This window comes from Hibiscus syriacus, unplaced genomic scaffold (assembly GCF_006381635.1).
Source record: "Hibiscus syriacus cultivar Baekdansim isolate YM2019G1 unplaced genomic scaffold, ASM638163v2 tig00110677_pilon, whole genome shotgun sequence".
NCBI classification, from domain to species: domain Eukaryota; kingdom Viridiplantae; phylum Streptophyta; class Magnoliopsida; order Malvales; family Malvaceae; genus Hibiscus; species Hibiscus syriacus.
In genome coordinates this window covers 503741-527539 of record NW_024062821.1, presented here as the reverse complement: position 1 = coordinate 527539, position 23799 = coordinate 503741, and the positions used below count along the sequence as shown (strand labels likewise).

General features: G+C 35.1%; 3 protein-coding genes across 3 annotated transcripts; 1 reads left to right on the top strand and 2 right to left on the bottom strand.

The window, feature by feature from the left end:
- Positions 1-4452: 4452 nt before the first annotated feature.
- Positions 4453-7748, bottom strand: LOC120138019 (ribulose bisphosphate carboxylase small chain, chloroplastic-like). Its single transcript, XM_039153634.1, has 4 exons — positions 7551-7748; positions 7318-7440; positions 4710-4773; positions 4453-4649 (listed from the first exon to the last, which is right to left on the bottom strand). Exons 1-4 carry the CDS (start codon positions 7731-7733, stop codon positions 4453-4455), a joined length of 567 nt encoding a protein of 188 aa, XP_039009565.1. The 5' UTR covers positions 7734-7748.
- Positions 7749-9661: 1913 nt separating this feature from the next.
- Positions 9662-10606, bottom strand: LOC120137995 (ribulose bisphosphate carboxylase small chain, chloroplastic-like). Its single transcript, XM_039153618.1, has 3 exons — positions 10352-10606; positions 10133-10267; positions 9662-9994 (listed from the first exon to the last, which is right to left on the bottom strand). The coding sequence occupies exons 1-3, from the start codon at positions 10532-10534 to the stop codon at positions 9764-9766; spliced, it is 549 nt and encodes a 182-aa protein (XP_039009549.1). The 5' UTR covers positions 10535-10606; the 3' UTR covers positions 9662-9763.
- Positions 10607-16103: 5497 nt separating this feature from the next.
- Positions 16104-17401, top strand: LOC120137991 (LOB domain-containing protein 40-like). Its single transcript, XM_039153616.1, has 2 exons — positions 16104-16448; positions 16543-17401. The coding sequence occupies exons 1-2, from the start codon at positions 16259-16261 to the stop codon at positions 17232-17234; spliced, it is 882 nt and encodes a 293-aa protein (XP_039009547.1). The 5' UTR covers positions 16104-16258; the 3' UTR covers positions 17235-17401.
- Positions 17402-23799: the final 6398 nt, after the last annotated feature.

Below are 23799 nucleotides of genomic sequence, written 5' to 3'. Positions count from 1 at the left end.
TACCCATTGAATATGTATCGATGCACACATCCCAGAAATTACATTTTGAGCTCGAAAATCACTTCATTTTCAGCTCAACACTTCATATTTCACCTCCTTTAATATTCTTAACTTTCATACACATACTTACACTCATTTCTACTTAATAATCACTTCTTTAACGTCAAAATCCTATCCTTTATATGGCATTCAAGAATCATACGCAATTATCAACATGTTCTAAATCTCATTCTAACACTTCATATTCCTTATTTAGATTGATGACAAGTCAAATCCAACTTCCAATTCTAATTATGAACTTTATTTCAAAATTCCATTCAAGAACTCCTAATATTTAATTCTTCATACACCCCTCATCTTGTTGTTTTAAAACAAATTAAGCTTTCCTTAAGCTTAATTAGCATCTAATGATTAAAACCAAACTTAAATTTCAGATAATAATCAACATATGAGAGATCTCACCTTTTCTTTGAGTCTTAACGTGTGGAGAAAAGAAGAGAAGAAGATAACTCTGGAAGCTTATTTTCTTCTCCACCCATTCCACGTGGAAACATATATAACCATAACAATTAAATTATTTCCCTTGCCAATGACCATTTTGTCGTTCTATTCCTCATTCTTTTCAATTTGATCATACACAACATTTTTCATATAAGTCCTTAACTATTCAATTAATCTACTTAAATCACCAAATTTCCAAACTTTACAATTTAGTCACTAACCCGGTATTGAGGATGTTACAAATCTCCCCCTTAAGAAAATCTATCCCCGAATTTTCATTACACAAAGAGATATGGGTACTGATTCCTCATATCCTCTTTACGCACCCATGTTGCTTCCTCTACCTTGTGATTCCTCTACCAGACTTTAACCAATGGAATAATCTTGTTCCTTAATTGCTTAACCTCGTAAGCTAAGATTTAAATTGGTTCTTCCTCATACGTTAAATTCGATTGAACCTCGATCTCTTCTGGTGTTACGATATGGGAGGGATCGAATCTATACTTCTGAAGTTTTGAAACATTAAAGACATCGTGAATCTTTTCCATTTCAGGTGGCAACGCCAATTGATATGCCACTGGTCAAACTCTCTTAATGATCTCATAAGGTCCAATAAACCGAGGACTCAACTTTTCTTTTTGGCCAAACCTCAAAACCTTCTTCCATAGAGATACTTTTAAAAATACTTGATCCCCAACTTGATATTCTAGCTCTTTCCTCTTTAAATCTGCATATGACTTCTGTCTACCCGCTGCTGCTTTGAGGTTACTCTGTATCACTTGGACCTTTCTTTATGCTTCTTGGATCAACTCAAGACCGAGAACTTCTCTATCTTTAAGCTCAAACCAATTTAAGGGTGTACGACATCTTCTTCCATAAAGAGCTTCATAGGGCGCCATTTTGATACTTGATTGATAACTATTGTTGTAAGCGAACTCTACAAGTGGTAAATATCTTTCCTATGATCCCTTGAATTCTATTACACAAGCTCTTAGCATATCCTCCAGAATTTGGATGGTTCGCTCATACTGTCCATCTGTCTGCGAATGAAATGTTGTGCTGAAATTCAGTCGTGTGCCTAATGCTTCATGCAAAGTTTTCCAAAATCTTGAAGTAAAGAGAGGGTCTCAATCTGAAACTATTGAAACAAGCACACAATGCAACCGAATAATCTCCCTGATATACAACTCATCATACTTATCCATAGAGAAATCAGCTCGAACCAGAATAAAATGGGTTGACTTAGTCAATCTATCTATAATTACCCATATTGAATCTCTTTTATTCGAAATTAAAGGTAACCCCATTACAAAATCCATTGTTACGTTCTCCCATTTCCCCTGAGGAATTGACATTGGTTGTAATAGTCTCGATGGAACCTGATGCTCAGCCTTGACTTGCTGACAAGTCAAACACTTAGATACGAAATCTGTAATATCTTTCTTCATTCCAGGCACTAATATCGACTCTTGAGGTCCATATACATTTTATTTCCTCCAGGATGCATTTTCAATGGACTATAATGAGCTTCTGATAATATTTCTTTCTTTAATTCATCATTATCCAGAATTATCAATCTCTCTCAATAAAACAAGTTCCCATCAGACTTGATCGCATAATCTTTTATCTCCTTGTTCTTTACTTGTTGCAGCTTCTTCAAACACATTTCATATTTACTTTGTAATTCCTTAATTCGATCTAGCCATGATGGCTTGATAGTTAACTCCGCACATATTGCCCCGTCTCCACTTAACGATAGTCTGGCATCCATAGCTCGTAAGGCTGTAAACTTCTTTTGGCTTAAGGCATCCGCAACCACATTTACTTTTCCCCGGATGGAAATCAATTACAACATCATAATCCTTGTGAAATTCCACCCATCTTCTCTGTCTTAAATTTAACTCCTTCTGAGTCATCAAATATTTCAAACTTTTATGGTCTGTATACAAGTAGCATCGTTCACCATACAAGTAATGACGGCAGATCTTAAGAGCGAACACTACAACAACTATCTCCAGATCGTGTGTTGGATAATTCTTTTCGTGCGGTTTTAATTGCCTCGATGCATACGCTACCACTTTGCCCTCTTGCATTAACACGCATCCCAAGCCATTATGGGATGCATCACTATACACTACAAAGTTCTTGCCAGACTCAGGTTGAACTAGCACTGGAACTTCTGTCAAAATATTCTTTAACTTTTCAAAACTTTCTTGGCATTCTGGAGTCCAAGCAAATTTTACCTCTTTCCTTAATAACTTAATTAGGGGTAATTCTATTATCGAAAAGTTTTTAGCGAACCTTCGGTAATAACCAACTAACCCCAGAAAACTCTGAACTTCTGACACATTTTTTGGAACTTCCCACTCTAAAATAGCTTTAATCTTTTGAGGGTCTACTTGAATTCCTTCTACAGAAATCACATGTCCAAGGAACGTCACTTCATTCAACTAGGATTCACATTAAGAGAGTTTAACATAAGGCTTCATTTCTCGTAAAATCTGTAACACCATCGTCAAGTGTGAACTATATTCTTCTTTGGACTTTGAATACACTAGAATATCGTCAATGAACACCACTATGAACTGATCCAAATAGGGTTGGAATATTCTGTTCATGAGATCCATGAAAGCAGTCGGTGTATTCGTAACACCAAATGGCATCACGATAAACTCATAGTGACCATATCTCGTTCTGAATGCCATCTTTGGAATATATTTATCTTGAATATTCTATTGATGGTAACCAGAATGTAAATCAATCTTTGAGAACACTGAAGCTCCCTTTAACTGATCAAATAAATCGTCAATCCGAGAGAGGGGATACTTGTTCTTGATGGTCACTTTATTGAGTTGCCTATAATCAATGCAAAAACGTATAGATCCATCCTTCTTTTTGACGAACAAAACCGGAGCTCCCCATGGCGAGACACTCGGTCTAATAAACCCTTTATCCAATAATTCTTGTAATTAAATCTTTAATTCTTGTAATTCTTTTGGGGTTATTCGATATGGTGACATTGCAATGGGTGTTGTTCCTGGCATTACTTCAATCTGAAATTCTACCTCTCTGTCTGGAGGTAAACCCGATAACTCTACAGGAAATACGATAAGAAACTTTCTTACTATAAGAATTTCTTCAATCCCTTTCTCTTTAACTCTAACATCCATCACATTAGCAATGAACCCTTGACATCCCTGTAATGGTAACTTCTTTGCCGAAATCACTGAGATTACACTTGTCAGTGGCTTCCACCCTTCACTAAATACAATGACTTCTGCACATTCTAAACTTCTCAACGTTACTCTTTTCAGTTTACAGTCAACATTAACGTAGTAACGATATAACCAGTCTATTCCCAGTATCACCTCGAATTCATCAAAAGGTAATTCCATTATATTAGTAGGGAATTCAATTCCTTGAATCTGTATGGGACACCCTCGACACATCATATTGACCCGAGCATTGTGCCCTAACGAATTAGTCATTATCTTCTCACTGCTAGTAGCTTCTAATTGAATATTCAATTCTCTCACTAACTTACTACAAATGTAAGAATAAATAAACCCCGAATCAATCAATACAAAAACATTTTTGTTATACAACTAAAAGGTACATGCTATTATTTCTGGTTTATCTCGATCATTATTGGTCTTAAGGTTGTACACTCGAGTAGTAGAGCGTATCTCCTATTGAGTAGAGGACTCTAACTGACTTCTTCCTCTACCTCTACCTCTTCCCCTCTGAGCTACAGAAATAGACCTCTCTGGTTGTGTAGATTCACCAGCTATCATGGGACAATCCCAAACAAAATTCTCGGTGTCCCCACATTTAAAGAAGGCTACCGAAACCATTCTGCATATCCCTGAGTGATTTTTTTCCACAATGTGAACATTGTCTGACTTGACTAAGGTTAGATCTCCCAAATCCAGATCCCGCTGACTGGGTTTGTCATCCCCTCATCAGATTTGATCCCCTCGCGGAGGATGCCACTGACTTCGATCTAGTTGGAGGTCGACAACCAGCATCTCTACCCCTTTTTGATGATGCAGAGCTCGATGACACACCTGTTCTTTTCGATGTCTGAGCTCTTGAATCTCCAAATATTTCATTTTGAGCCATTTCCATAGCTTTAGTACGGTTTACCACTTCTTGAAATGAGGATAGATTTAACACAATCAACATTTCCTTCAATCTTGGACGTAAACCTTCCACGAACCACTCACAAGCATCCTTCGCTGTAGGAATAATCTCGACAGCGAAGCGACTCAGCTTGTTGAATTCACACTCGTATTAATATACAATGTGATTCCACTTCTTCAGATTCATAAACTCTTACTTCATTTGTCGGATGAATTGATCTCCGATGTATTTATGCTTGAATTCTTCTAAAAATAAGGACCAAGTTACTTGATCACCAGACATTCTCAATATAACGTTGGTCTACCAAATCCTTGATTTCTCTCTAAGCAAGGAAACTACTCTATCAAGCTTATCAGCATCGGAACAATAAAGTCCCTCCAACATGATTTTTATATCATTAAGCCAAATGTCCGCAGCAACAGGATTTTCTTCGGCTTCACCTCTAAACTCTGGTGCTCCTAAACCCTTCAACTCCTTTGTAACATTTATTCTCGGAGTTGAAGTAACAAAAGGTTGGAAACGCGCCAATACCGCATCCAGTGTTTTGAAGAACACATTTTGATCACTCATAGGCACTCCAGAGGGTGCCTATTCTTCACTCTGCCTGGCCAGGGCAGGTGAATTACTACTTTCAACGGGCCTATCATTTCCCGCTTCACTTCTAGAACTACCATGTTCGGACATAATTCACTTCACATGCATACACATGGTCACTTTCATTATTTCATATACCAGAATGGATTCTCGTATAATTGCATTCATTCATATAAGTTCATATTCAAGTATAGATGAATTATGCATGAAATCACTATAACCATATATATATATATATATATATATATATATATATATGCATATATATATATATGCATGTACATGAATGTAAAGTCATAAATTGGACTATAAGAGATAGACTTATCGCAAGTCTGATCTCCGTACAACTCTATCTATGATATGCACTCACCTTATCCTTGCTTGCTTTAACTCGATCATAATCATTCGATTGTTCCGTAACAGGATTACGTTCTATATCTACATAGTAATACATTGATACATATCATTATATTAATTGATATATTCTAATCTATCACTTCTTAGACTAAAATAAAGGCTACTTTTATCTCTTAATTAAGGTATGTATCGATACACTCTTTAGTGTATCGATGCATCCCTTAACGTGTATATCGATGCATTACCTATGCATCGATACACAAATTACATTCGATGTTTTCATCTTAAATGAGTGTATCGATGCACTCCCTATGCATCGATGCACTCATTGTATTCGATGTTTTTATTTCATTTGAGAGTGCATCGATACCCATTGAATGTGTATCGATGCACACAACTCATAAATTACTTTTTGAGCTTGAAAATCACTTCATTTTCAGCTCAACACTTCATATTTCACCTCATTTAATATTCCTAACTTTCATACACATACTTACACTCATTTCTACTTAATAATCACTTCTTTAAACTCAAAATCCTATCCTTTATATGGCATTCAAGAATCATACACAATTATCAACATGTTCTAAATCTCATTCTAACACTTCATATTCCTTATTTAGATTGATGACAAGTCAAATCCAACTTCCAATTATAATTATGAACTTTATTTCAAAATTCCATTCAAGAACTCCTAATCTTTAATTCTTCCTACACCCTTCATCTTGTTGTTTTAAAACAAATTAAGCTTTCCTTAAGCTTAATTAGCATCTAATGATCAAAACCAAACTTAAATTTCAGATAATAATTAGCTTATGAGAGATCTCACCTTTGCTTTGAGTCTTCACGTGTGGAGAAAAGAATAGAAGAAGAGAACTCTGGAAGCTTATTTTCTTCTCCACCTATTCCACGTGGAAACACATATAACCATAACAATTAAATTATTTCCCTTGCCAATGACCATTTTGTCCTTCTATTCCTCATTCTTTTCAATTTGATCATACACCACATTTTTCATATAGTCTGTAACTATTTAATTAATCTACTTAAATCACCAAATTTCCAAACTTTACAATTTAGTCACTAACTCGGTATTAAGGATGTTACAATATGACCCTGTAGGTTCTTGTAACATTATCAGTAATTATTAGAACAATTCTAATATTACATACAATGAGTGACATTTAACAATATATCATTGTCACCTAAGTTACAAGAAAATATGATTCGACATATCATCTTGGTGATTAACTCTTTTATGTATTACATCCTTATGTCTTTTATATCTAGAATATGCACAAGTCTTGGAATAGTCACACTTGTATAGCCCATCTATTGTTTCTTGATATCTAGAGTAGACTTTAATTAACGAATAGTTTGTAATATCTCATATCAACTTATTCGAACATGGTCATGAGTTTCTAGTCTCACTCAATCAAGTGACCTGTGATATATTTCCTATTGTGTAAGAAGGACAAATCCTATTTTAATCATACACACCCACTACATATATTGAGATATATTCAATAACAGTCTTTATAAAGCAACCAGTTACGGAGCTTTTAACTGCATCAAAACATACAACAATATATGTTAGGATAGTATTGATCTCAAGTCTGAGGATCATACATATAATCATCACCATGAGCAATGTTATGACTATCACATAATAATTCAAGACAATTGCTCATGGTGGGTCAATCCAATACATTGTTCTCTAACAATATAATCATATATCAATTTAGAACGGAGAAGGTAGTCGATTTCCTTGGCCAATTGTTTGGAGGTGAGAGTGGGAAGGTATGAGAGAGTCTCGAACTTCTTCTTCCCAAGTGGAGGCCACACCTGTACTCCAAAAAAAAACCCAAAAATTTGATTTTGTCCGGGTAATTTCTGTTCGAACACTAGCTAATTTAAGTGCTAATTAGCACAAGTCTCATTGCGTGACCAAGTACCTTCATGCATTGCACTCTGCCACCGTTGCTTGCAAGAGAAGTGATGTCATTGTTGGCCTTCCTAGAGCCGGGGAAAGTGGAGGATGATTTGAGGCCGGTGAAAGGGGAGACCCTGTTGGCCTGAGCCGGGGAGGAGTGGTTGACGGTGGCAATGGTTGCCGACGAGATCATCGAGGAAGCCATTGCTGGTTAGTAATGTAGTATGGTATAAGCTAGTGTTATTGCCTTGATGCAATAACGTATGTATAGTGATAAAAGAAAAAGAAAATATGGGTTTATGGTTCGTTACCAGAGGTAAGAAAGGACATTTGTAGGAGCTTTAAAGGGCTACATGACCCTCTCCATCCACTAACTTTCAAAACATTACCTTTTTCTTTTTATGTATTTGATTTCTTCCCTTAACCCGTAGATTGGAATTTTGAGGCTAAGACGTAAAACCTAAATGCAATGATTGAGAATGTTAGCTTTTTCTTAACCCATAAAACGAGGGTAAGACGTAAGACATAAAACCTAAATGTAATGGTTGAGGATTTTCTCATGTATATCTTATAGTTTTGAATAACTACCATCCAATTTAATAGAATAAACATTTAAAATAAAAACATATTGCATTGTTACTTCTCTAACAGTTAACGTTAGAGCTATGAATGATTTATTCAGATGTGTGATGAGTTTAGTGTTTTAGATTAATTAAAAGTATTTGATCTATTAAATCAATACATATCAATTGAATATTCTAAAGATCTGTTATAAGATAATCTTTTCAATTTAATTTATTCCACTTACATTGTCAAGATTTGAATGCTTAATCTTACTTAAAAGATGTAATATTTTATCCCGCCAAACCTACTAATTATCATCAATGTCGTAAGTTTAATTTTAATGAGATTGAAAAACAATTAAGTATTGAACTCATCAAGTACTCCTAATGATAAAAGATTGTTCTTCCTAAAGATCTTGTGTTTAAGCACTTGCGTAATCACTGTAAACTACAAAAATAATTATTTGAACTCATAAGTTTTAGAAATAACAATATTCTATTTTACTACTGAAATCATTCGATGAATTTAAAATATCTAAAATCTTTACTACTGTGTGGAGGCTCATTGACAAACGGTATACATAGTAGAAAATTGATCATGAATTTAATTTCTTTCAGAGTTTTTTTTTAGACGTGTGTTCTGGTGAATGGAACCTACAAAGTAATTCTTATCTAAATTTCTATCTATGTTTCTGTTCCTCCACAAATGTAGCTTTCCTTACAACAATAAATTTTCAATATATATATACACGGAAAATGCAGTCCACCAGTTAATAACACCATGCGATCTTTCATGTTGGGTTAATTTTTCTTAAAAGAAACTAAAAAAGGTTTGTATAAAAAATAAATTAAAGAGACAAACGAGATTAGTCGTGAGATGAGACATTAAATTCTTTAAGCAAATTCAAGAGTTCAAATCTTAATGTCTACGAATGGAACAAATTGGGATGAAACCCAATCTAAATTAATCAGTCAATAGACAGATAACAATGATTAATTCAAAAAAACATGGTGTCATATATCATTTTAAATTTATTATTATTATTTTTAAAATAATTTTTATATATATATACCAAAAATATATTTAAACTACTTGCTTGTGATTAGTTCGAACAATATAATTACTGTAGTAGCTACTGTGGTTTTCATTCTCATTTTGTGTTATTGAAATATGTGGCTGTTGAATATTTATGTGCAGTCTTACAAAGATAATTTATGTATTGTCCATAAATCTACATTATTGAAAATAAAAGAATGTAGAATTATAAATCATTGGACCATCAAATATAAACCTTTCTTAAGGTGTGATACCGTAATAAAGATTAACGAGCCTCCATCGTCATTGATTGTCCACAAAAACTTTATCCTATCTCCTTTCAAACCAACACCGCACAATTACCTTTTCTTTTTATCCATCCAATATTAGCACGAATTTCGAAGCACTCGACATAAAGAAAATTGATTCATGAAACATGGCAAGAAACTACAGTTTATTCATATCACTTCTCATGCCATTCCATTGAAAATCCAAAAACAAAGCGAAGGAGCCATAGCCAATACCTCGATAAAGGACCAAAAGAAATAGAGTCTTTTTGAGAGCTTAATTTAAGTACAACTTTTGAAAACAAATGGAACTCCCTACGAGGGAAGGAACTCAAACGTGAACAGCTTATTAATATCCTTTGGGCTTGTGGGCAATGAAACTGATACACTGCACTTGACGCACGTTGTCGAATCCGATGATTCTAATGAATGCCTCGGGGTATTCCTTCTTGCACTCTTCCAACTCAGTCAGAACCTGGGATGAATTGGTGCACCCGAACATGGGGAGCTTCCACATGGTCCAGTAGCGTCCGTCGTAGTACCCTGGCGACCTGTGGTTCTCACGGTACGGGAATCCGTGCTGCACATATCACAACATAAACAGGACGAACGCATAATTTTACGTTAAAGGCGAACTTAAAAAGAAACTCCCATTGAAAGTGACGCAGATAGTTGATGTAATGGAATAGTTTATAGAGAGTTTAGAGTTCGAAAACACCTCTAATTGGAATTCCAAGCAAGGAATCCATTTAGAACGGAGAAGATAGTCGATTTCCTTAGCCAATTGTTCTGTAGTGAGAGTGGGAAGGTACGAGAGAGTCTCGAACTTCTTCTTCCCAAGTGGAGGCCACACCTGTACTCCGAAAAAGGAAAACAAAAATTTGATTCGATTCGATTCAAGAAACTTATGTTCGAACACCAGCTAATGACCAAGTACCTGCATGCATTGCACTCTGCCACCGTTGCTAGCAAGGGAAGTGATGTCGTTGTTGGCCTTCCTGGTGCCGGGGAAAGCGGAGGAGGATTTGAGGCCGGTGAAGGGGGCGACCATGTTGGCCTGAGCCGGGGAGGAGCGGTTGACGGTGGCAATGGTTGCCGATGAGATCATTGAGGAAGCCATTGCCGATACAGCCGGTTACCAGTAGTATACGCTAAGAGTTATATAAAAGACTCGGGAATACCTTATTAGTGTTATCGCCTATATATAGTGATAAAATTTGGCTATCATATCCTGAGATCACAAAATGATGAGATAGACTAGGGAGAAAGGGTGACCATTGGATACAAAACCAGATAACGTAACCACCTAATAATCAAAAGAGGTGGAAAAAAGCTTTGAATGGTAGCCTTAATGCCTTATCTTTGGCAACATGCCACGTGGAATAAGCACAATGATCTTATCTGATCTCAACCAATAGGAGCCCAGTATGGGTGATTTCTCCTTTGTCATCTTTTGCATTTTAAATAAAAATAGGTACGGTCCCATTTGGAGGTTTTCCCGTTGGAGAAAAATCAAAGGCCATACCTTGTTTGCCTGGCCATTCTTTCCTTCTACGTTTTACTAATCGCCTTATCTTCAAAGATAGTAGCTTGGTAATGAAATGTTACCTCTTTCGTGTAAATTTACAGGGACAGATTGTTAAATGGAGAATACAATAGTGGATGCCATTGGAGAAGGGTAATCGAGTAGATATTATATGGCAATCAGTATGTTGGGGGCATTTAATATACAGTTGCAGCAGATTTTGACCCTGCAAAGGTTAGGGCCCTGTGAGCAATAGCAGGTTGTTTCTTGGAGCTCCAATGACAATATAACCGGTAGTTGATGAGTGGTTATTACCGATTCTTCCCCATCTTAATGAATTGGATAAGACCCTTAAATCAATGAGCTACCCTTATTATAGTTTGGTTAATGGGAATGAAAGGGTTTTATCGATCTCGAGCGGTTCACGCTTTAATGTGGATAAAGAGTCGTGACAGATGAAAGATCAACTGTTGACCAATATTTTTATGTTGCAGAGGTTTGATCATGAGAGTGAGAAAGGAGCAATGAAGGTATCCCCTCCTACAGTTTTGATTGTAGTATTTATAACAACCTTTAGTGCACATGTCAGTAGCATGAGTTTGATTATCATGATTATTAAATAAATTTAGTAGTCTGATTTTAGACTTCGTTCAGATGTATCCGCCAGTCCGTCTTTTCTAAATCTTGTTTATATATTACAGTTGAGTGATGGAATACTAGCGTAGATAGTGGCTTTCAAGTACTACAAGAAATTTTTACTATTGTGATAAATTTAATTTTATTAATTTTTTTTGTCATTATTAGTAATTTTTTATGACAAAATAAATCATTATCGCATTAAATTAAAAAAAGATATACAATTATGAATATTAGTAATTTTTTTATGACAAAATAAATAATCATCGCATTAAATTAAAAAATATATATACAATTATGACAAAAGTTAAAATCGTCATAATAATTTGTCACAATTAACAAACATGTATAACATATGAAAATTGTCTTCGATTTCTCTCTCTACTTGTCACGCATATGTAACCATTCTATGCCAACTTCAATAATATTGAAAGCAAAGATTTCCTTGTTCAATTCAGCTCGTAATAACATTTTTATGTAATTGACCAATTTGCAAAACACATTTTCAAATTCAATAAAGAAGTCCCACTGAAAAATAAATGACCACGTGTCTCTAATTTCTTCTAGCAAAGATTACATACTCTATCGATAGGCAAACTTAAAACAATGACCTAATTCTTTATTAACATAAAGAATATGTTCAAACAATTCAAATTCAACCGTATTGATTAAAATACAATTATGATGTTAAAGAGAAAATAAAATATAATAATTAAAAATATTGAACTGACATAATCGGACATATGAAATTCTAAGTCCCAAAGATACCTTTATATGACAATGAAATTTTTTTATTAAGTAGAGATATATTATATTTTTAAAATAAATGTTAAAATTTAAATTTATTCAAAATGAAACTATATAAATATATTCAATCACTCAACTGATTAATAGAAATCGACTCCTTCTTCTTATCGAAAATGAGATGGTAACTTATTGAATTAATTGAGGAAATTAAGATTTATCTGACATGGCATCATCAATGAACTCCTTTCTTCACATTAGATCCAGCGATCGTTACGAGAAGAGTTTGCATTTGGGAAGCACGAGAAAAACATTTTAAAAGCTAAGGGTAAACTATATCATCTATAAAATGGTCCTCTAACTATAGAGAACTGTTTTGTTGAGTTACCATCAATTATTCATATGTTCTAAACTCGTTATTTTTCATTAAAAAAAATGACAGTCACCTAAGTTGGACGTTAACATACTGATTGGGATACGCAAAAATCGATGTATGTTAGTACTGCTATTGTATTTAAGCATTGGTTCGACGACATAATGTTTCCAGCATTGGCTCAAGAACATGATGTAAATAGAGAGTCGATCAACAAAGTACAACTCAAACAGTTCTGAGATCAAATTTTATCATATCCAGTGATCAGATTAACGTCCAACTCAAACAATCATCGATTTTTTTAAAAAGGAAATGACGAGTTTGAAACATATAAATAGTCAGGTGACTATTTTATAATTTTTAATAGTCGGGGACTCAACAAAACATTGTCTTATTTGGGGATCATTTTATAACTTTTAATAATTAGGGGACTCAACAAAATATTACCTTATTTAGAGACTATTTTATAACTTTTAATAATCAGGAGACTCAATAAAGTATCGCCCTATAATCACAGATCATTTTTGTAATTTACTCTTAGTTACGAAACTTTTTAGAAGAGTTAGTTACACCATATTCCTAAATTATGGTGCTCATTTTAAACTAATCCTTCAATTTTTGGATATTTTAGTTTCATCTCTAAATTATGACTTTTCTTTTAAATTGGTCCTTAAACTTTGAATATTTTAATTTCATTCCTAAAATATGACTCCTTCTAAATTGATCCTTAAACTTTTGAACAATTTAATTTCATCCTTAAATTATGACCCTTATTTTAAATTGATTCACAAAATTTAAATGTTCTAATTTCATTCTCAAACTACGCCCCTAATAATAAAATTGTTAAAAGACTGATGAATGCCTATGCCATGTAAATGTATATTATGTAATAATATGTTACAGTGTAAACGATAATTAATATTGTATCACTTCCCTTGAAATCATTAATTTTTTTTGCTTGAAACAGTACCGATATTGTTAAAGGAAATTATACTATAGTGTAGCAAATTGTATACTTAAATCAATTCAAGAAAATGTATACTTAAATCATTATTATTTTTTTTGCCTGAAATAGTACTGATATTGTTAAGAGTATCTATACTGTATCACTTCTCTAAGATATTTAGTTGGATTTTTTTTCCGATTTTGAGTAAGTTTGTGAAATACTATTTCGATGAGAAGAAAGAGAAGGAAAATGTGAACATTTTGATATTGATTTTATCGCGAATGATGAGTGGTGATAGATGACAATTAAAGTCACCGATTGAAAAAGTTCAATGTCTAAAATTGATTTTTTTTTTAAATTTAGAAGTAAAATTGATATATTCAAAAAGTTCAATGACTAGAACAATGTCATTTTAGACATCAATAGACACGTTAAAATGGTGTCGTTTTGTTTACACCACCACAATGACTGAAACATCTGTTCACATTGCAACGTCGTTAAAATTTAAAGGTCAAGTGCTATAATTAAATCCAAAGTGTTATAATTGAAAAAATTAAAAGTTTAATAGTATAAATGATATATTGCCTAAAATTAGATGATATCTTGTGTAGTTTAACCTTTAATTTATTTATTTTTTTCGCTAAACATAGAGGGATGTTAAAAATATCTAAACCTGACCTTATAGAGACTTTATTTTATTTTGAAATTTTGGGCATGGGGGAGGCGGGTGAGTTATATGGTATAAAATTTTAGGACCTAATCCGGTTGAATTTAAGGTAAAGAATCACTGACCAGATGTGATTATTATTTTTATATATTATAGTTAATATTTTAAAAAATATTTTTATATTATAAAAAACATATTATTTAATTATTAAAAATATAAAATTATCATAAAATCTTTTAAAATATAATAAATAGTTATAGTTATATTATTATAAAATATTAATATATTCAGATAGGAACGGACCGAAGTTAGAATTTTAGTCATCAGGATGGATCCAAGACAAAAAAACTTAAAATTTATTGAGACGAGATGAAGTCGAGTTTTAAATATATATTTTCAGACAGGAGGTAAAAAACTGGCCCACACACTAAACATAGTTAAAAGAAACCAGATGTCACTCTCTAAAACCAATAATAATTTAAATTTCGTTAATCCAAACCATTGCTTCAACTAGGTGTCTTTCGTTAATCCGAGCCGTTGCTTTCTGGCGTAATCAAACGTGGGAGACACGTCTTCGTTGGATCCCTCGGTCTAGAAATTGTGTGGCGGACGCTTTCACCAATGGCTCCTCCAAGCTTATCGGAAATCATCTATTTTGATGCGCCTCCTATAGGCATCAGCGATCTGGTTGAGACTGACGCTTGCAGCCCTCAACTGCTGCCAACCTTGGTTGCTTAGTTCCCTGCGCTCCTTTTCACTACAAAAACAATAATAATTTAATACATTAACACAAACTAATATGATAAGATAGAGTTTAATTTAAACCAAAATATATTCATTAATTTACTGTATTGGGAGATAAGCACGAGCTTAGTTATTTTCCCATTTCAAAACCATGGTTGAGGGTCTTGTCATGTGGTAGTACGCCCACGGTTCCGTCTTCCCAAATCCGGAAACCAGTCACCGGTTTTAGCTTCCCCTTTCCAAAAGCGGTTTTTGAACTCACACCAACTTCCCGAAAACCAGGAGCTTTTTTTTTTTAATTCTAAAATTCACCCAAGAGGTTCACGTAGCCCATCATATCTCTCCCTCCGACATTTTTATGTATTCGACAGCACTCTGACACTGAACGTGCCTGCCACGCGCTGTCTCTTCCTTTCTCAACATTTGGAACCATTTGATTGGCTTCTTCTAACATCCTCAACCAGCTGTCGTTTTTTCTTTATCAAATCACTATTTTTCTGATTAACATGAGATAAATATAGGTTAATATGTGTTAAAAATAATTTATAATCATTTTAATATTAAACATATAGATTTTTTAAATTCTTAGTGTTTGGATTTAAAATCTCAAGAATAATATCACTAAGATTATTTGATTCATACATAAAATCTCTATTTTGTTCTTGTAAGTAGGGTAGTTTTTTTTATAAACGATTGTAGATTAGAGAAGCAATTAGTGGTAGTTTAGTAAAATAATGTTGACAGTTGATTTCCCCGAAGTGGTGTTACGTTTCTGCATATTTTTTTAGTTGTCGTACCCAGAAAGGGCCATGTACAAACCTTTAGTACGTATCCAAGTGTATCCTTGTCCCTCGATGAATTATATGAGAGAGACTACACGCGCGTTAACTGAAAGTGGTGAAATTTCAAAGGGTCTAGCGTGGCTCCTTGCGTGTTGAAACCAGGTGTTTGGAAATAAAAACAACTGCTGCATACCCTGAACTCTGAAAACCAAGCGGCGGCCGCCTACCTTTTTTTTATTTTTTCCTTCCCTTAAATTCTCTCTCACTTCTCTCTTTCGTTCAATCTTCCAAATTTCCTTCTCTCTTTTCCAATTCACCTGCTTTCAATCTGTTTTCTCGTAAACAAATCCAGACATCAATTACTCTGATTTGATATTAGTCTCAAATCTTTTCTCCTGCATTCTGCGTTTTTCGAACCATTTTCAAAATGCGATTGAGTTGCAATGGATGTCGGGTCCTGCGCAAAGGCTGCAGCGATAATTGTAGCATTAGGCCTTGTTTGCAATGGATCAAAAGCCCTGATTCCCAAGCAAACGCCACCTTCTTTCTCGCCAAATTCTACGGCCGTGCTGGCCTCTTGAATCTCATCAACGCCGGCCCCGAACACCTCCGTCCTGGTCAGTACTCTCAAATGTTTTCTGTTTAAGTATTTAGATTATGGAGTTTTAACATTTGTGGACTAACGGTTTTTTATTTTATTTTTAATTTCAGGGATTTTTAGGTCGTTATTATACGAGGCTTGTGGTCGGATTGTGAATCCCATTTATGGTTCGGTGGGATTAACGTGGTCCGGAAGTTGGCAGCTTTGTGAAGCCGCTGTGGAAGCCGTGCTAAAAGGTGCTCCGATCACGCCTATCGCCACGGAAGATGCGGCGGATGGTCGAGGGCCGCCTCTAAAAGCATTTGACATTCGTCATATTTCCAAAGAAGAGAACTCTGACGATGTTGATCGAGTAAAGAACCGGTGCCGAGTAAAGAGAACTGTGAAGCGGAAGGGGAATAATAAGAAGGTGGTAGAGGAGGAGAGCCGAAACGCGGAAGCCAAAACCGAGCCGCGTTATTTTAGTGACGAGGGGAACCGATCGACGAGTCACGAGTCTTCGCTGAGCCATCAGTCCGAGCTGGCAGTTATGGATGGGGAAAGTAAAGAAACCGAGAGCATGATCTCGGAGGAAACGACTCCGGCCTCGCAACTGTTTCCGGAGGAGCCGGATTTCGGAGGAAAGCTTTCCGAGGGGGAAAGCGGTGAGGTTGGGCTGGAGTTGACGTTGGGGGTTCGGTCGGCGATTTCACGTGCGTGTCACGTGGTGGTGCCGGTGAAAAAACGGAAATTGGAGGCATACGACACGAGTGAGAATGATCGCACGTGTATAGTACAGCTGGGGCTTGCTTATCCGGCTTAAAAGATATCCTCCCTACTTTTATGTAGAGTTTGGTCCAGTTTTAGCGGCTCGGTTTAGGCTTCTTTTTAATCTCATACATAGAAGAGTTCTTTTTTGCCCTTTTATAAATAAAAAATGTGAGATGTACAAATGTTAGGTTACATGAATACAAATTGTACATTTATTTATGGGCTTATTCAATATTTTTTTTATAAATTTTAAATCCTTATTAAAAAATTATAGAAAAATATTTTTTATTTAATATAAATATCTAATATTTTCAACGTCATTTTAGGTGACTTATTTATGTTATTATTTTAGGCGACTTATTTATGTCATTTTATGTTATTATTTTAGATGTTTGAATAATCGCAATCGTTAGAGGTACACAAAAAATTCGAATATTCGATTTTGTGTAAAAAAATATCCGAAACCGGATTTGAGAAAAACCAGTTTTTTTAAACCGGATCGGATATTTTAAAACCGGATAGTATAACCGGTTTGAGAAAAAATTGGACGACCGAATTTTTTATTGGATTAAAAATCGGTTTGAAAAAAACCGGATAAAAAACCAGTTTTTTATCCGGAAAAAAATCCGGTCTGGGGTTTAAAAAATTGGATGATCGGATTTTTAACCAGATTAAAAACCGATTTTTTTAAAAAACCGGTTTTTTTCAAACCGAAACCGGTTACACCGGTTACATCATCCGGCCCTCCAAACCGGTTATGATCCGAACCGGTTTTTTTATAAACCGATTTTTTAGTTTAGTGAAAAAATCGGATCGGTTTTTATCCGATCCGGATCGGATTTAAATCCGACTATGTGCATCTTTAGCCACCGTTAAAAAATCATCAATCACTTGTATTATGTTTATATATTTTTAAAAATTTATTTGAAAAATTTAAATTATAAAACCTTAAATTTCTCTAAAATTAAAAAAATAAACACTTTGAAACATTAAAATTCATATTATTCTTAATTTCAGTTTCTTTTATTATAATCGACTATTGTTTTTGTCGTTGAACTCAATTCCATCGTACTCTTAGCAGCTCCGATTATGTCGCCCGCATCCTGAATGGGTGAAGACAATGGCATTGTCCGTAGAAGCAAAAGGTTTTGATCGTTAAGGGTTCAACCGGTCGTGTTATGTTGGGATTTTGATTAACCGACGACGTTAACGACGATGGATCAATTTTGTATAGATAATACATCTATGATATGATCCAGAGAATAATGAGCATAAAGCATACATAGGTTGTTGGAAAGTAGAATTATGGTGAAATGGAATCTCAAACCTATAATTCTCCCAAACCTTCCCCACAAGCTTAAGAAGCTTGTCCATGTTGAAAACGTGAAGTATAATGAATATATTTTCATTTCTTTATTTTTCAATTACATTGCAACCATCTTATATAGAAGTTGTGCCTTCAAGTTTACTCAATCTCTATAACAATTTTCATAACAGAATCTAACATCCCTCAACAACCACACTCACTCATACAATAGGAACACATGCACATTATCCTGCATATTCTAGAACTCTGAGAATTCTGGAATACATATTCCAATATTCACCCCGCTTTATCATCTTCTACTTTTAATAAGATAGCACACATCTTCTCTCGAAATAGTTCAAATGCTCCTTTTGTAAGTGGCTTTGTAAGACCATCTGCTACTTGGTGAGATGCAGGCACATAATTGACTTGGAGCTGATTTGCTGCAACCTTTTCACACACAAAATCTACGTCCATATCAACATGTTTGGATCGTGAATGATATACATGATTGGTGCTTAAGGCCAGAGTACTAGTGTTATCACACCACACAACGGGCATGTTTCGATGTTTAACGCCAAGCTCACATAACAATGAAATCATCCACATTACTTCTGCAACAGCATCAGCTACACTTCGATACTCAGCTTCCATGGTGGATCTCGAAACAATTTTATGCTTCTTAGAACACCAAATCTGTAACATCCTCCATACCGGGTTAGTGATCAAATTGTGGAATTTTAAAATTTAGTAACCAAAGTAGATAAATTGAATAGTTGAAAGATTTAATGGGAATGTTTCATGTAGGATGGATAAGCAAAGAAGGGAAATTAAGAGGGCAAATGAGTCTTTTAGCAAGATAAATAATTAAATATTACTTAGGGTTATTTAATAAACCACGTGGAAGCTATTGGAGAGAACCAAAGTTTCCAGATTTCTCTTCTTCTTCATTCTTCTTCTTCCCCGTGAGACCAAGCTAAAGGTGAGTTTTCTTGTTAATCATCTTCTTGATGAATTTAAGGTTGCTTATTGATCATTAGATGATAACTAAGCTTAAAAAAAGCTTAGGTTATCTTAAAACCATAGGATGATGGGGTTAGGAAGGAATAAAGAAAGGAAGTAGAAAAGTAAAATCTTGGATTAGAGTTCATAATAAGAATTAGAAGTGAGATTTGACTTGTCATCAAGCTAATTAAAGGATATGAAGTGTCAGAATTCGATTTAGAACATGTTGGAAATTGAGTGAAATTATTAAATTTTATATGGAGAATTGGATTTCTAAGTTTTAAAGGTATCGAATGGATAATAATTAGTTTAATTAAGTATATACAAGTTAGGGATATAAAGAGATTTTGCTTAAAATGACATTTATGGGCTATGTGCATCGATGCACATTCAATATGCACCGATGCATCAAGGATAAATCCCAAAAATTGTTCAAGGTGTATCGATGCACATGAAGTGCATCGATGCACTCTTTTAAAATACAAACATCGAATGCCATCAATGCATCGATGCATAAGGAGTGCATCGATGCACCCCCTTAAATATAAACATCGAATAAGATTTATGCATCGATGCATGGTGTGGTGCATCGATGCATACATTCATTAAAAGATGAAAATGACTTTTCTTTTTGCCCAAGAAATGATAGTTTAGAATATATTAATTAGTATACTGATTAACATCAATGAATTACTCTGTAGATACTGAGCCTAAATAAGTTCCAGAACGAGGCAAGATCGATCGAGGAAAAAGCAAGAAAATATAGGTGAGTGCATATGCATAACATGAATAGAGTATTCTATTCAGTTCTAGACTTGGGATAAGTCTAGATTAAATATTTTGATATAGGATCGCATTTCATATTATGATACATGACATGAATTCATATTATATGCATTAAATGACATGAATATGCATGAAATGTTATATAAGCTATGTGATACAATGATGGAACATGATATGTTTATGTGATAAAGGTATGAAAATTATATGTCTATATAATATAAATTATGGGAATGGTGAAAGCCCATGTTATGTAGATGAGAACTATAGGTATAGTTGGCATGCCAAGAGTAGAGGGTCTACACGGTCCTTCGGGACATATATGTATTCTTTGGAACATGTGTGAGGTCTTTTAAGACATATAATTGATCCTTGGCATATGTATATGATTCTTAAGGAAATTTTCCACGTGGTCCTTAGGGACAAGCTTATATGGCACTACGGTGCAATTCTACGCGGCACTTCGGTGCAATTCTACATGGCACTTCGGTGCATTTATAAGAGCTGTGGTGGTGCACAACCTCACAGTACTCACATACCTTAGGTTCTCAGTATGGTATCATGGGCCAATAATCTTATTAATATGAATTCACGAATGTTAATATATTATTCTTATAGGTAAAGAACATGGTGATATAAACTGCATGGTTAAGCATTTGATTTCATCTCATTTCATTTATTTATGTCATTTCCATTACATTTCTTTGTTATCATTATTATTATATTGGCTCACTAATTCGATGACTTAGCGTGTGAGTGTTTCACACGTAGGATCCGAGGAAGTAGACGATCAAGGTTAAGCAGCTGGATAACATTACTCCTGCAACTATCAGATCAGAAGAAACTTAATAGTATGTCATTTTGTTATATAAATCAATGTTGGCATGTAATATAATGTTAAGTTGTGTATGCTCTGAGTATTTTGATGAACTTGTATTAATATATGTATATTATTGTATTTTAATAAAATAAGTTCGAATGTTTTATCGGTTTTTTTAAGAGTATGGTTTTGTTTAGTCAATGTGACATCCTGGACTCGTATTCGGGTCAGGTATGAGTTGAGGGTGTTACATTTAATGGTATCAGAGCTATGGTTTAGCCGATTCTAGGCATAAACCAGAGTCTATAGAGTCTTTAAATGGAATACATGCCAACAAATAGTGAGAACTTCTGATCTGGTATAGTATGAGTATGTTGTTTTGCTAATAGAACAATCTGTTTATTTTATTAGATGTCCAGACATAGTAGCTCCCGAAGTGAAGCAAGAGAAGATAGGCCTGCTAAAAGCAGTAATTCCCCTGCCCTGGCCAGGTAAGGTGAAGAACAGGCATCTCAGGGAGTTCCTGTACAAGATCAAGACACTTTCTTTAGGACGTTGGACGCTATTCTGATGCGTCTTCAACCTTCTGCACCACCAACTCGAGGAATGAATGTAGCAAAAGAGTTGAGAGGTTTAGGAGCTCCTGAATTTAAGGGAGAAGTCGAGGAAGGTCCGGTTGTGGTGGATCTTTGGCTAAATGATTTGAAAATCATGTTGGATGGTCTCCACTGCTCTGAAGTGGAGAAGTTAGATGGAGTTGTCTCTTTACTGAGGGGTCAGGCGAGGATATGGTGGACGAACGTCACCATGAGGATGTCAAGTAACCAATTGACTTGGTCTTTGTTCTTAGATGAATTTAAAAACAAGTATATTGGAGATCAATTTATTCGGTAGATGAAGCAGGAGTTTATGAACTTGAAACAGATGAACCACTTTGTATATGAGTATGAATGTGAGTTCAACAAGCTGAGTAGGTTTGCATCTGAGCTTGTGCCTACTGAAAAAGAGGCTTGTGAATAGTTTGTGGAGGGCTTACGCCCTAGATTGAAAGAGATACTGAGAGTATTGAATTTGTCCTCGTTCCAAGAGGTGATCAATAATGCCAAAGCTCTTGAAAGAGCTCAGAATGAGAGATTTTGGGACTCAAGAGTTCAGACATCAAAGAGGACGCGTGCTTTTTCTAGCTCAGCACCACCAAAAAAAGGAAGAGACTCAGGATTTCGATCACAAGCTAGATCAGAATCAGTTGTATCATCTTCTAGGGGAGCAAGTCATGTAAGACCTAGACAGACACAGTCAGTGGGATCTGGTGCTGGGAGATCTAATCAGGGTCAAGCAAGACAGTGTCAGCATTATGGGAAAAACCATTTTAGGGCTTGTCGGATGGCTGCTGTGACTTGTTTCCGATGCAGAGATGTCAGATATTTTATCCGGGATTGTCCATTGATGGTTGGTGAGCCTACACCATCTGAAAGAGTTGGTTCTGCCTCACAGAGAGGACGAGGAAGAGGCAGAGGAAGGAACCAGTATGAATCATCTGCTCAACCTGAAGTTCGGTCAACCGCACGAGTGTACAATCTAAAGATAAGTGAAGACCATGATGACCCTGATATTATAGCAGGTACTTTTCAGCTGTACGATAAATTAGTATTGGTACTGATTGATCCGGGCTCTAATTATTCTTACATTACAAGTAAGTTAGTAATAGAATTGAGGATTCCCTTAGAAGCTACGAGTAATGAGATTATAGTAACTAATCCTTTAGGCCATAGCGCTCGGGTGAACAAAGTCTGTAAGGGGTGTCCCATAAAGATTCAGGGAATTGAATTCCCTGCTAATCTGATGGAATTACCCTTTGATGAGTTTGAAGTGATTCTGGGAATGAATTGGTTGTTCCGTTACCTTGGAGATGTTAATTGCAGATCGAAAAAGATAACCCTGAAAAGTCCAGAAAGAACAAAAATAAGTGTGATCAGTGAAAGATTTAATCCTTTAGCAAATGTAATATCAGTAATGTCTGCTAAGAAGTTATTGTTACAAGGATGTCAGGTTTTTCTTGCAAATGTGATAGATACAAGAGCTTAAGAAAAAGGATTGGATGAGATTCCAATAGTTCGGGAATTCCCTGATGTTTTCCCTACTGAGTTGCCAGGATTACCTCCAGATAGAGAGGTAGAATTTCAAATTGAAGTAATGCCGGGCACAGCTCCGATTGCAATGGCACCTTATCGGATGGCTCCGAAAGAATTGCAAGAGTTAAAGAATCAATTGCAAGAGTTGTTAGAAAAGGGATTTATTCGACCAAGTGTGTCGCCTTGGGGAGCTACGGTGTTTTTTGTTAAGAAGAAGGATGAATCAATGCGTCTTTGTATTGATTATCGATAGCTTAATAAGGAGACCATCAAGAATAAATATCCCCTTCCGCGCATTGATGACTTATTTGATCAGCTAAAAGAAGCTTCGATATTTTTGAAGATTGATCTACGTTCGGGTTATCACCAATTGAAGATTCAGGAGAAATTTATTCTGAAGACGGCTTTCAGAACAAGATATGGTCATTATGAATTCATTGTAATGCCATTCGGAGTAACGAATGCACCTGCTGCTTTCATGGATCTCATGAACAAGATTTTTCAGCCCTATTTGGACCAATTTGTTGTTGTCTTTATTGATGACATACTGGTGTATTCGAAATCCATTGAA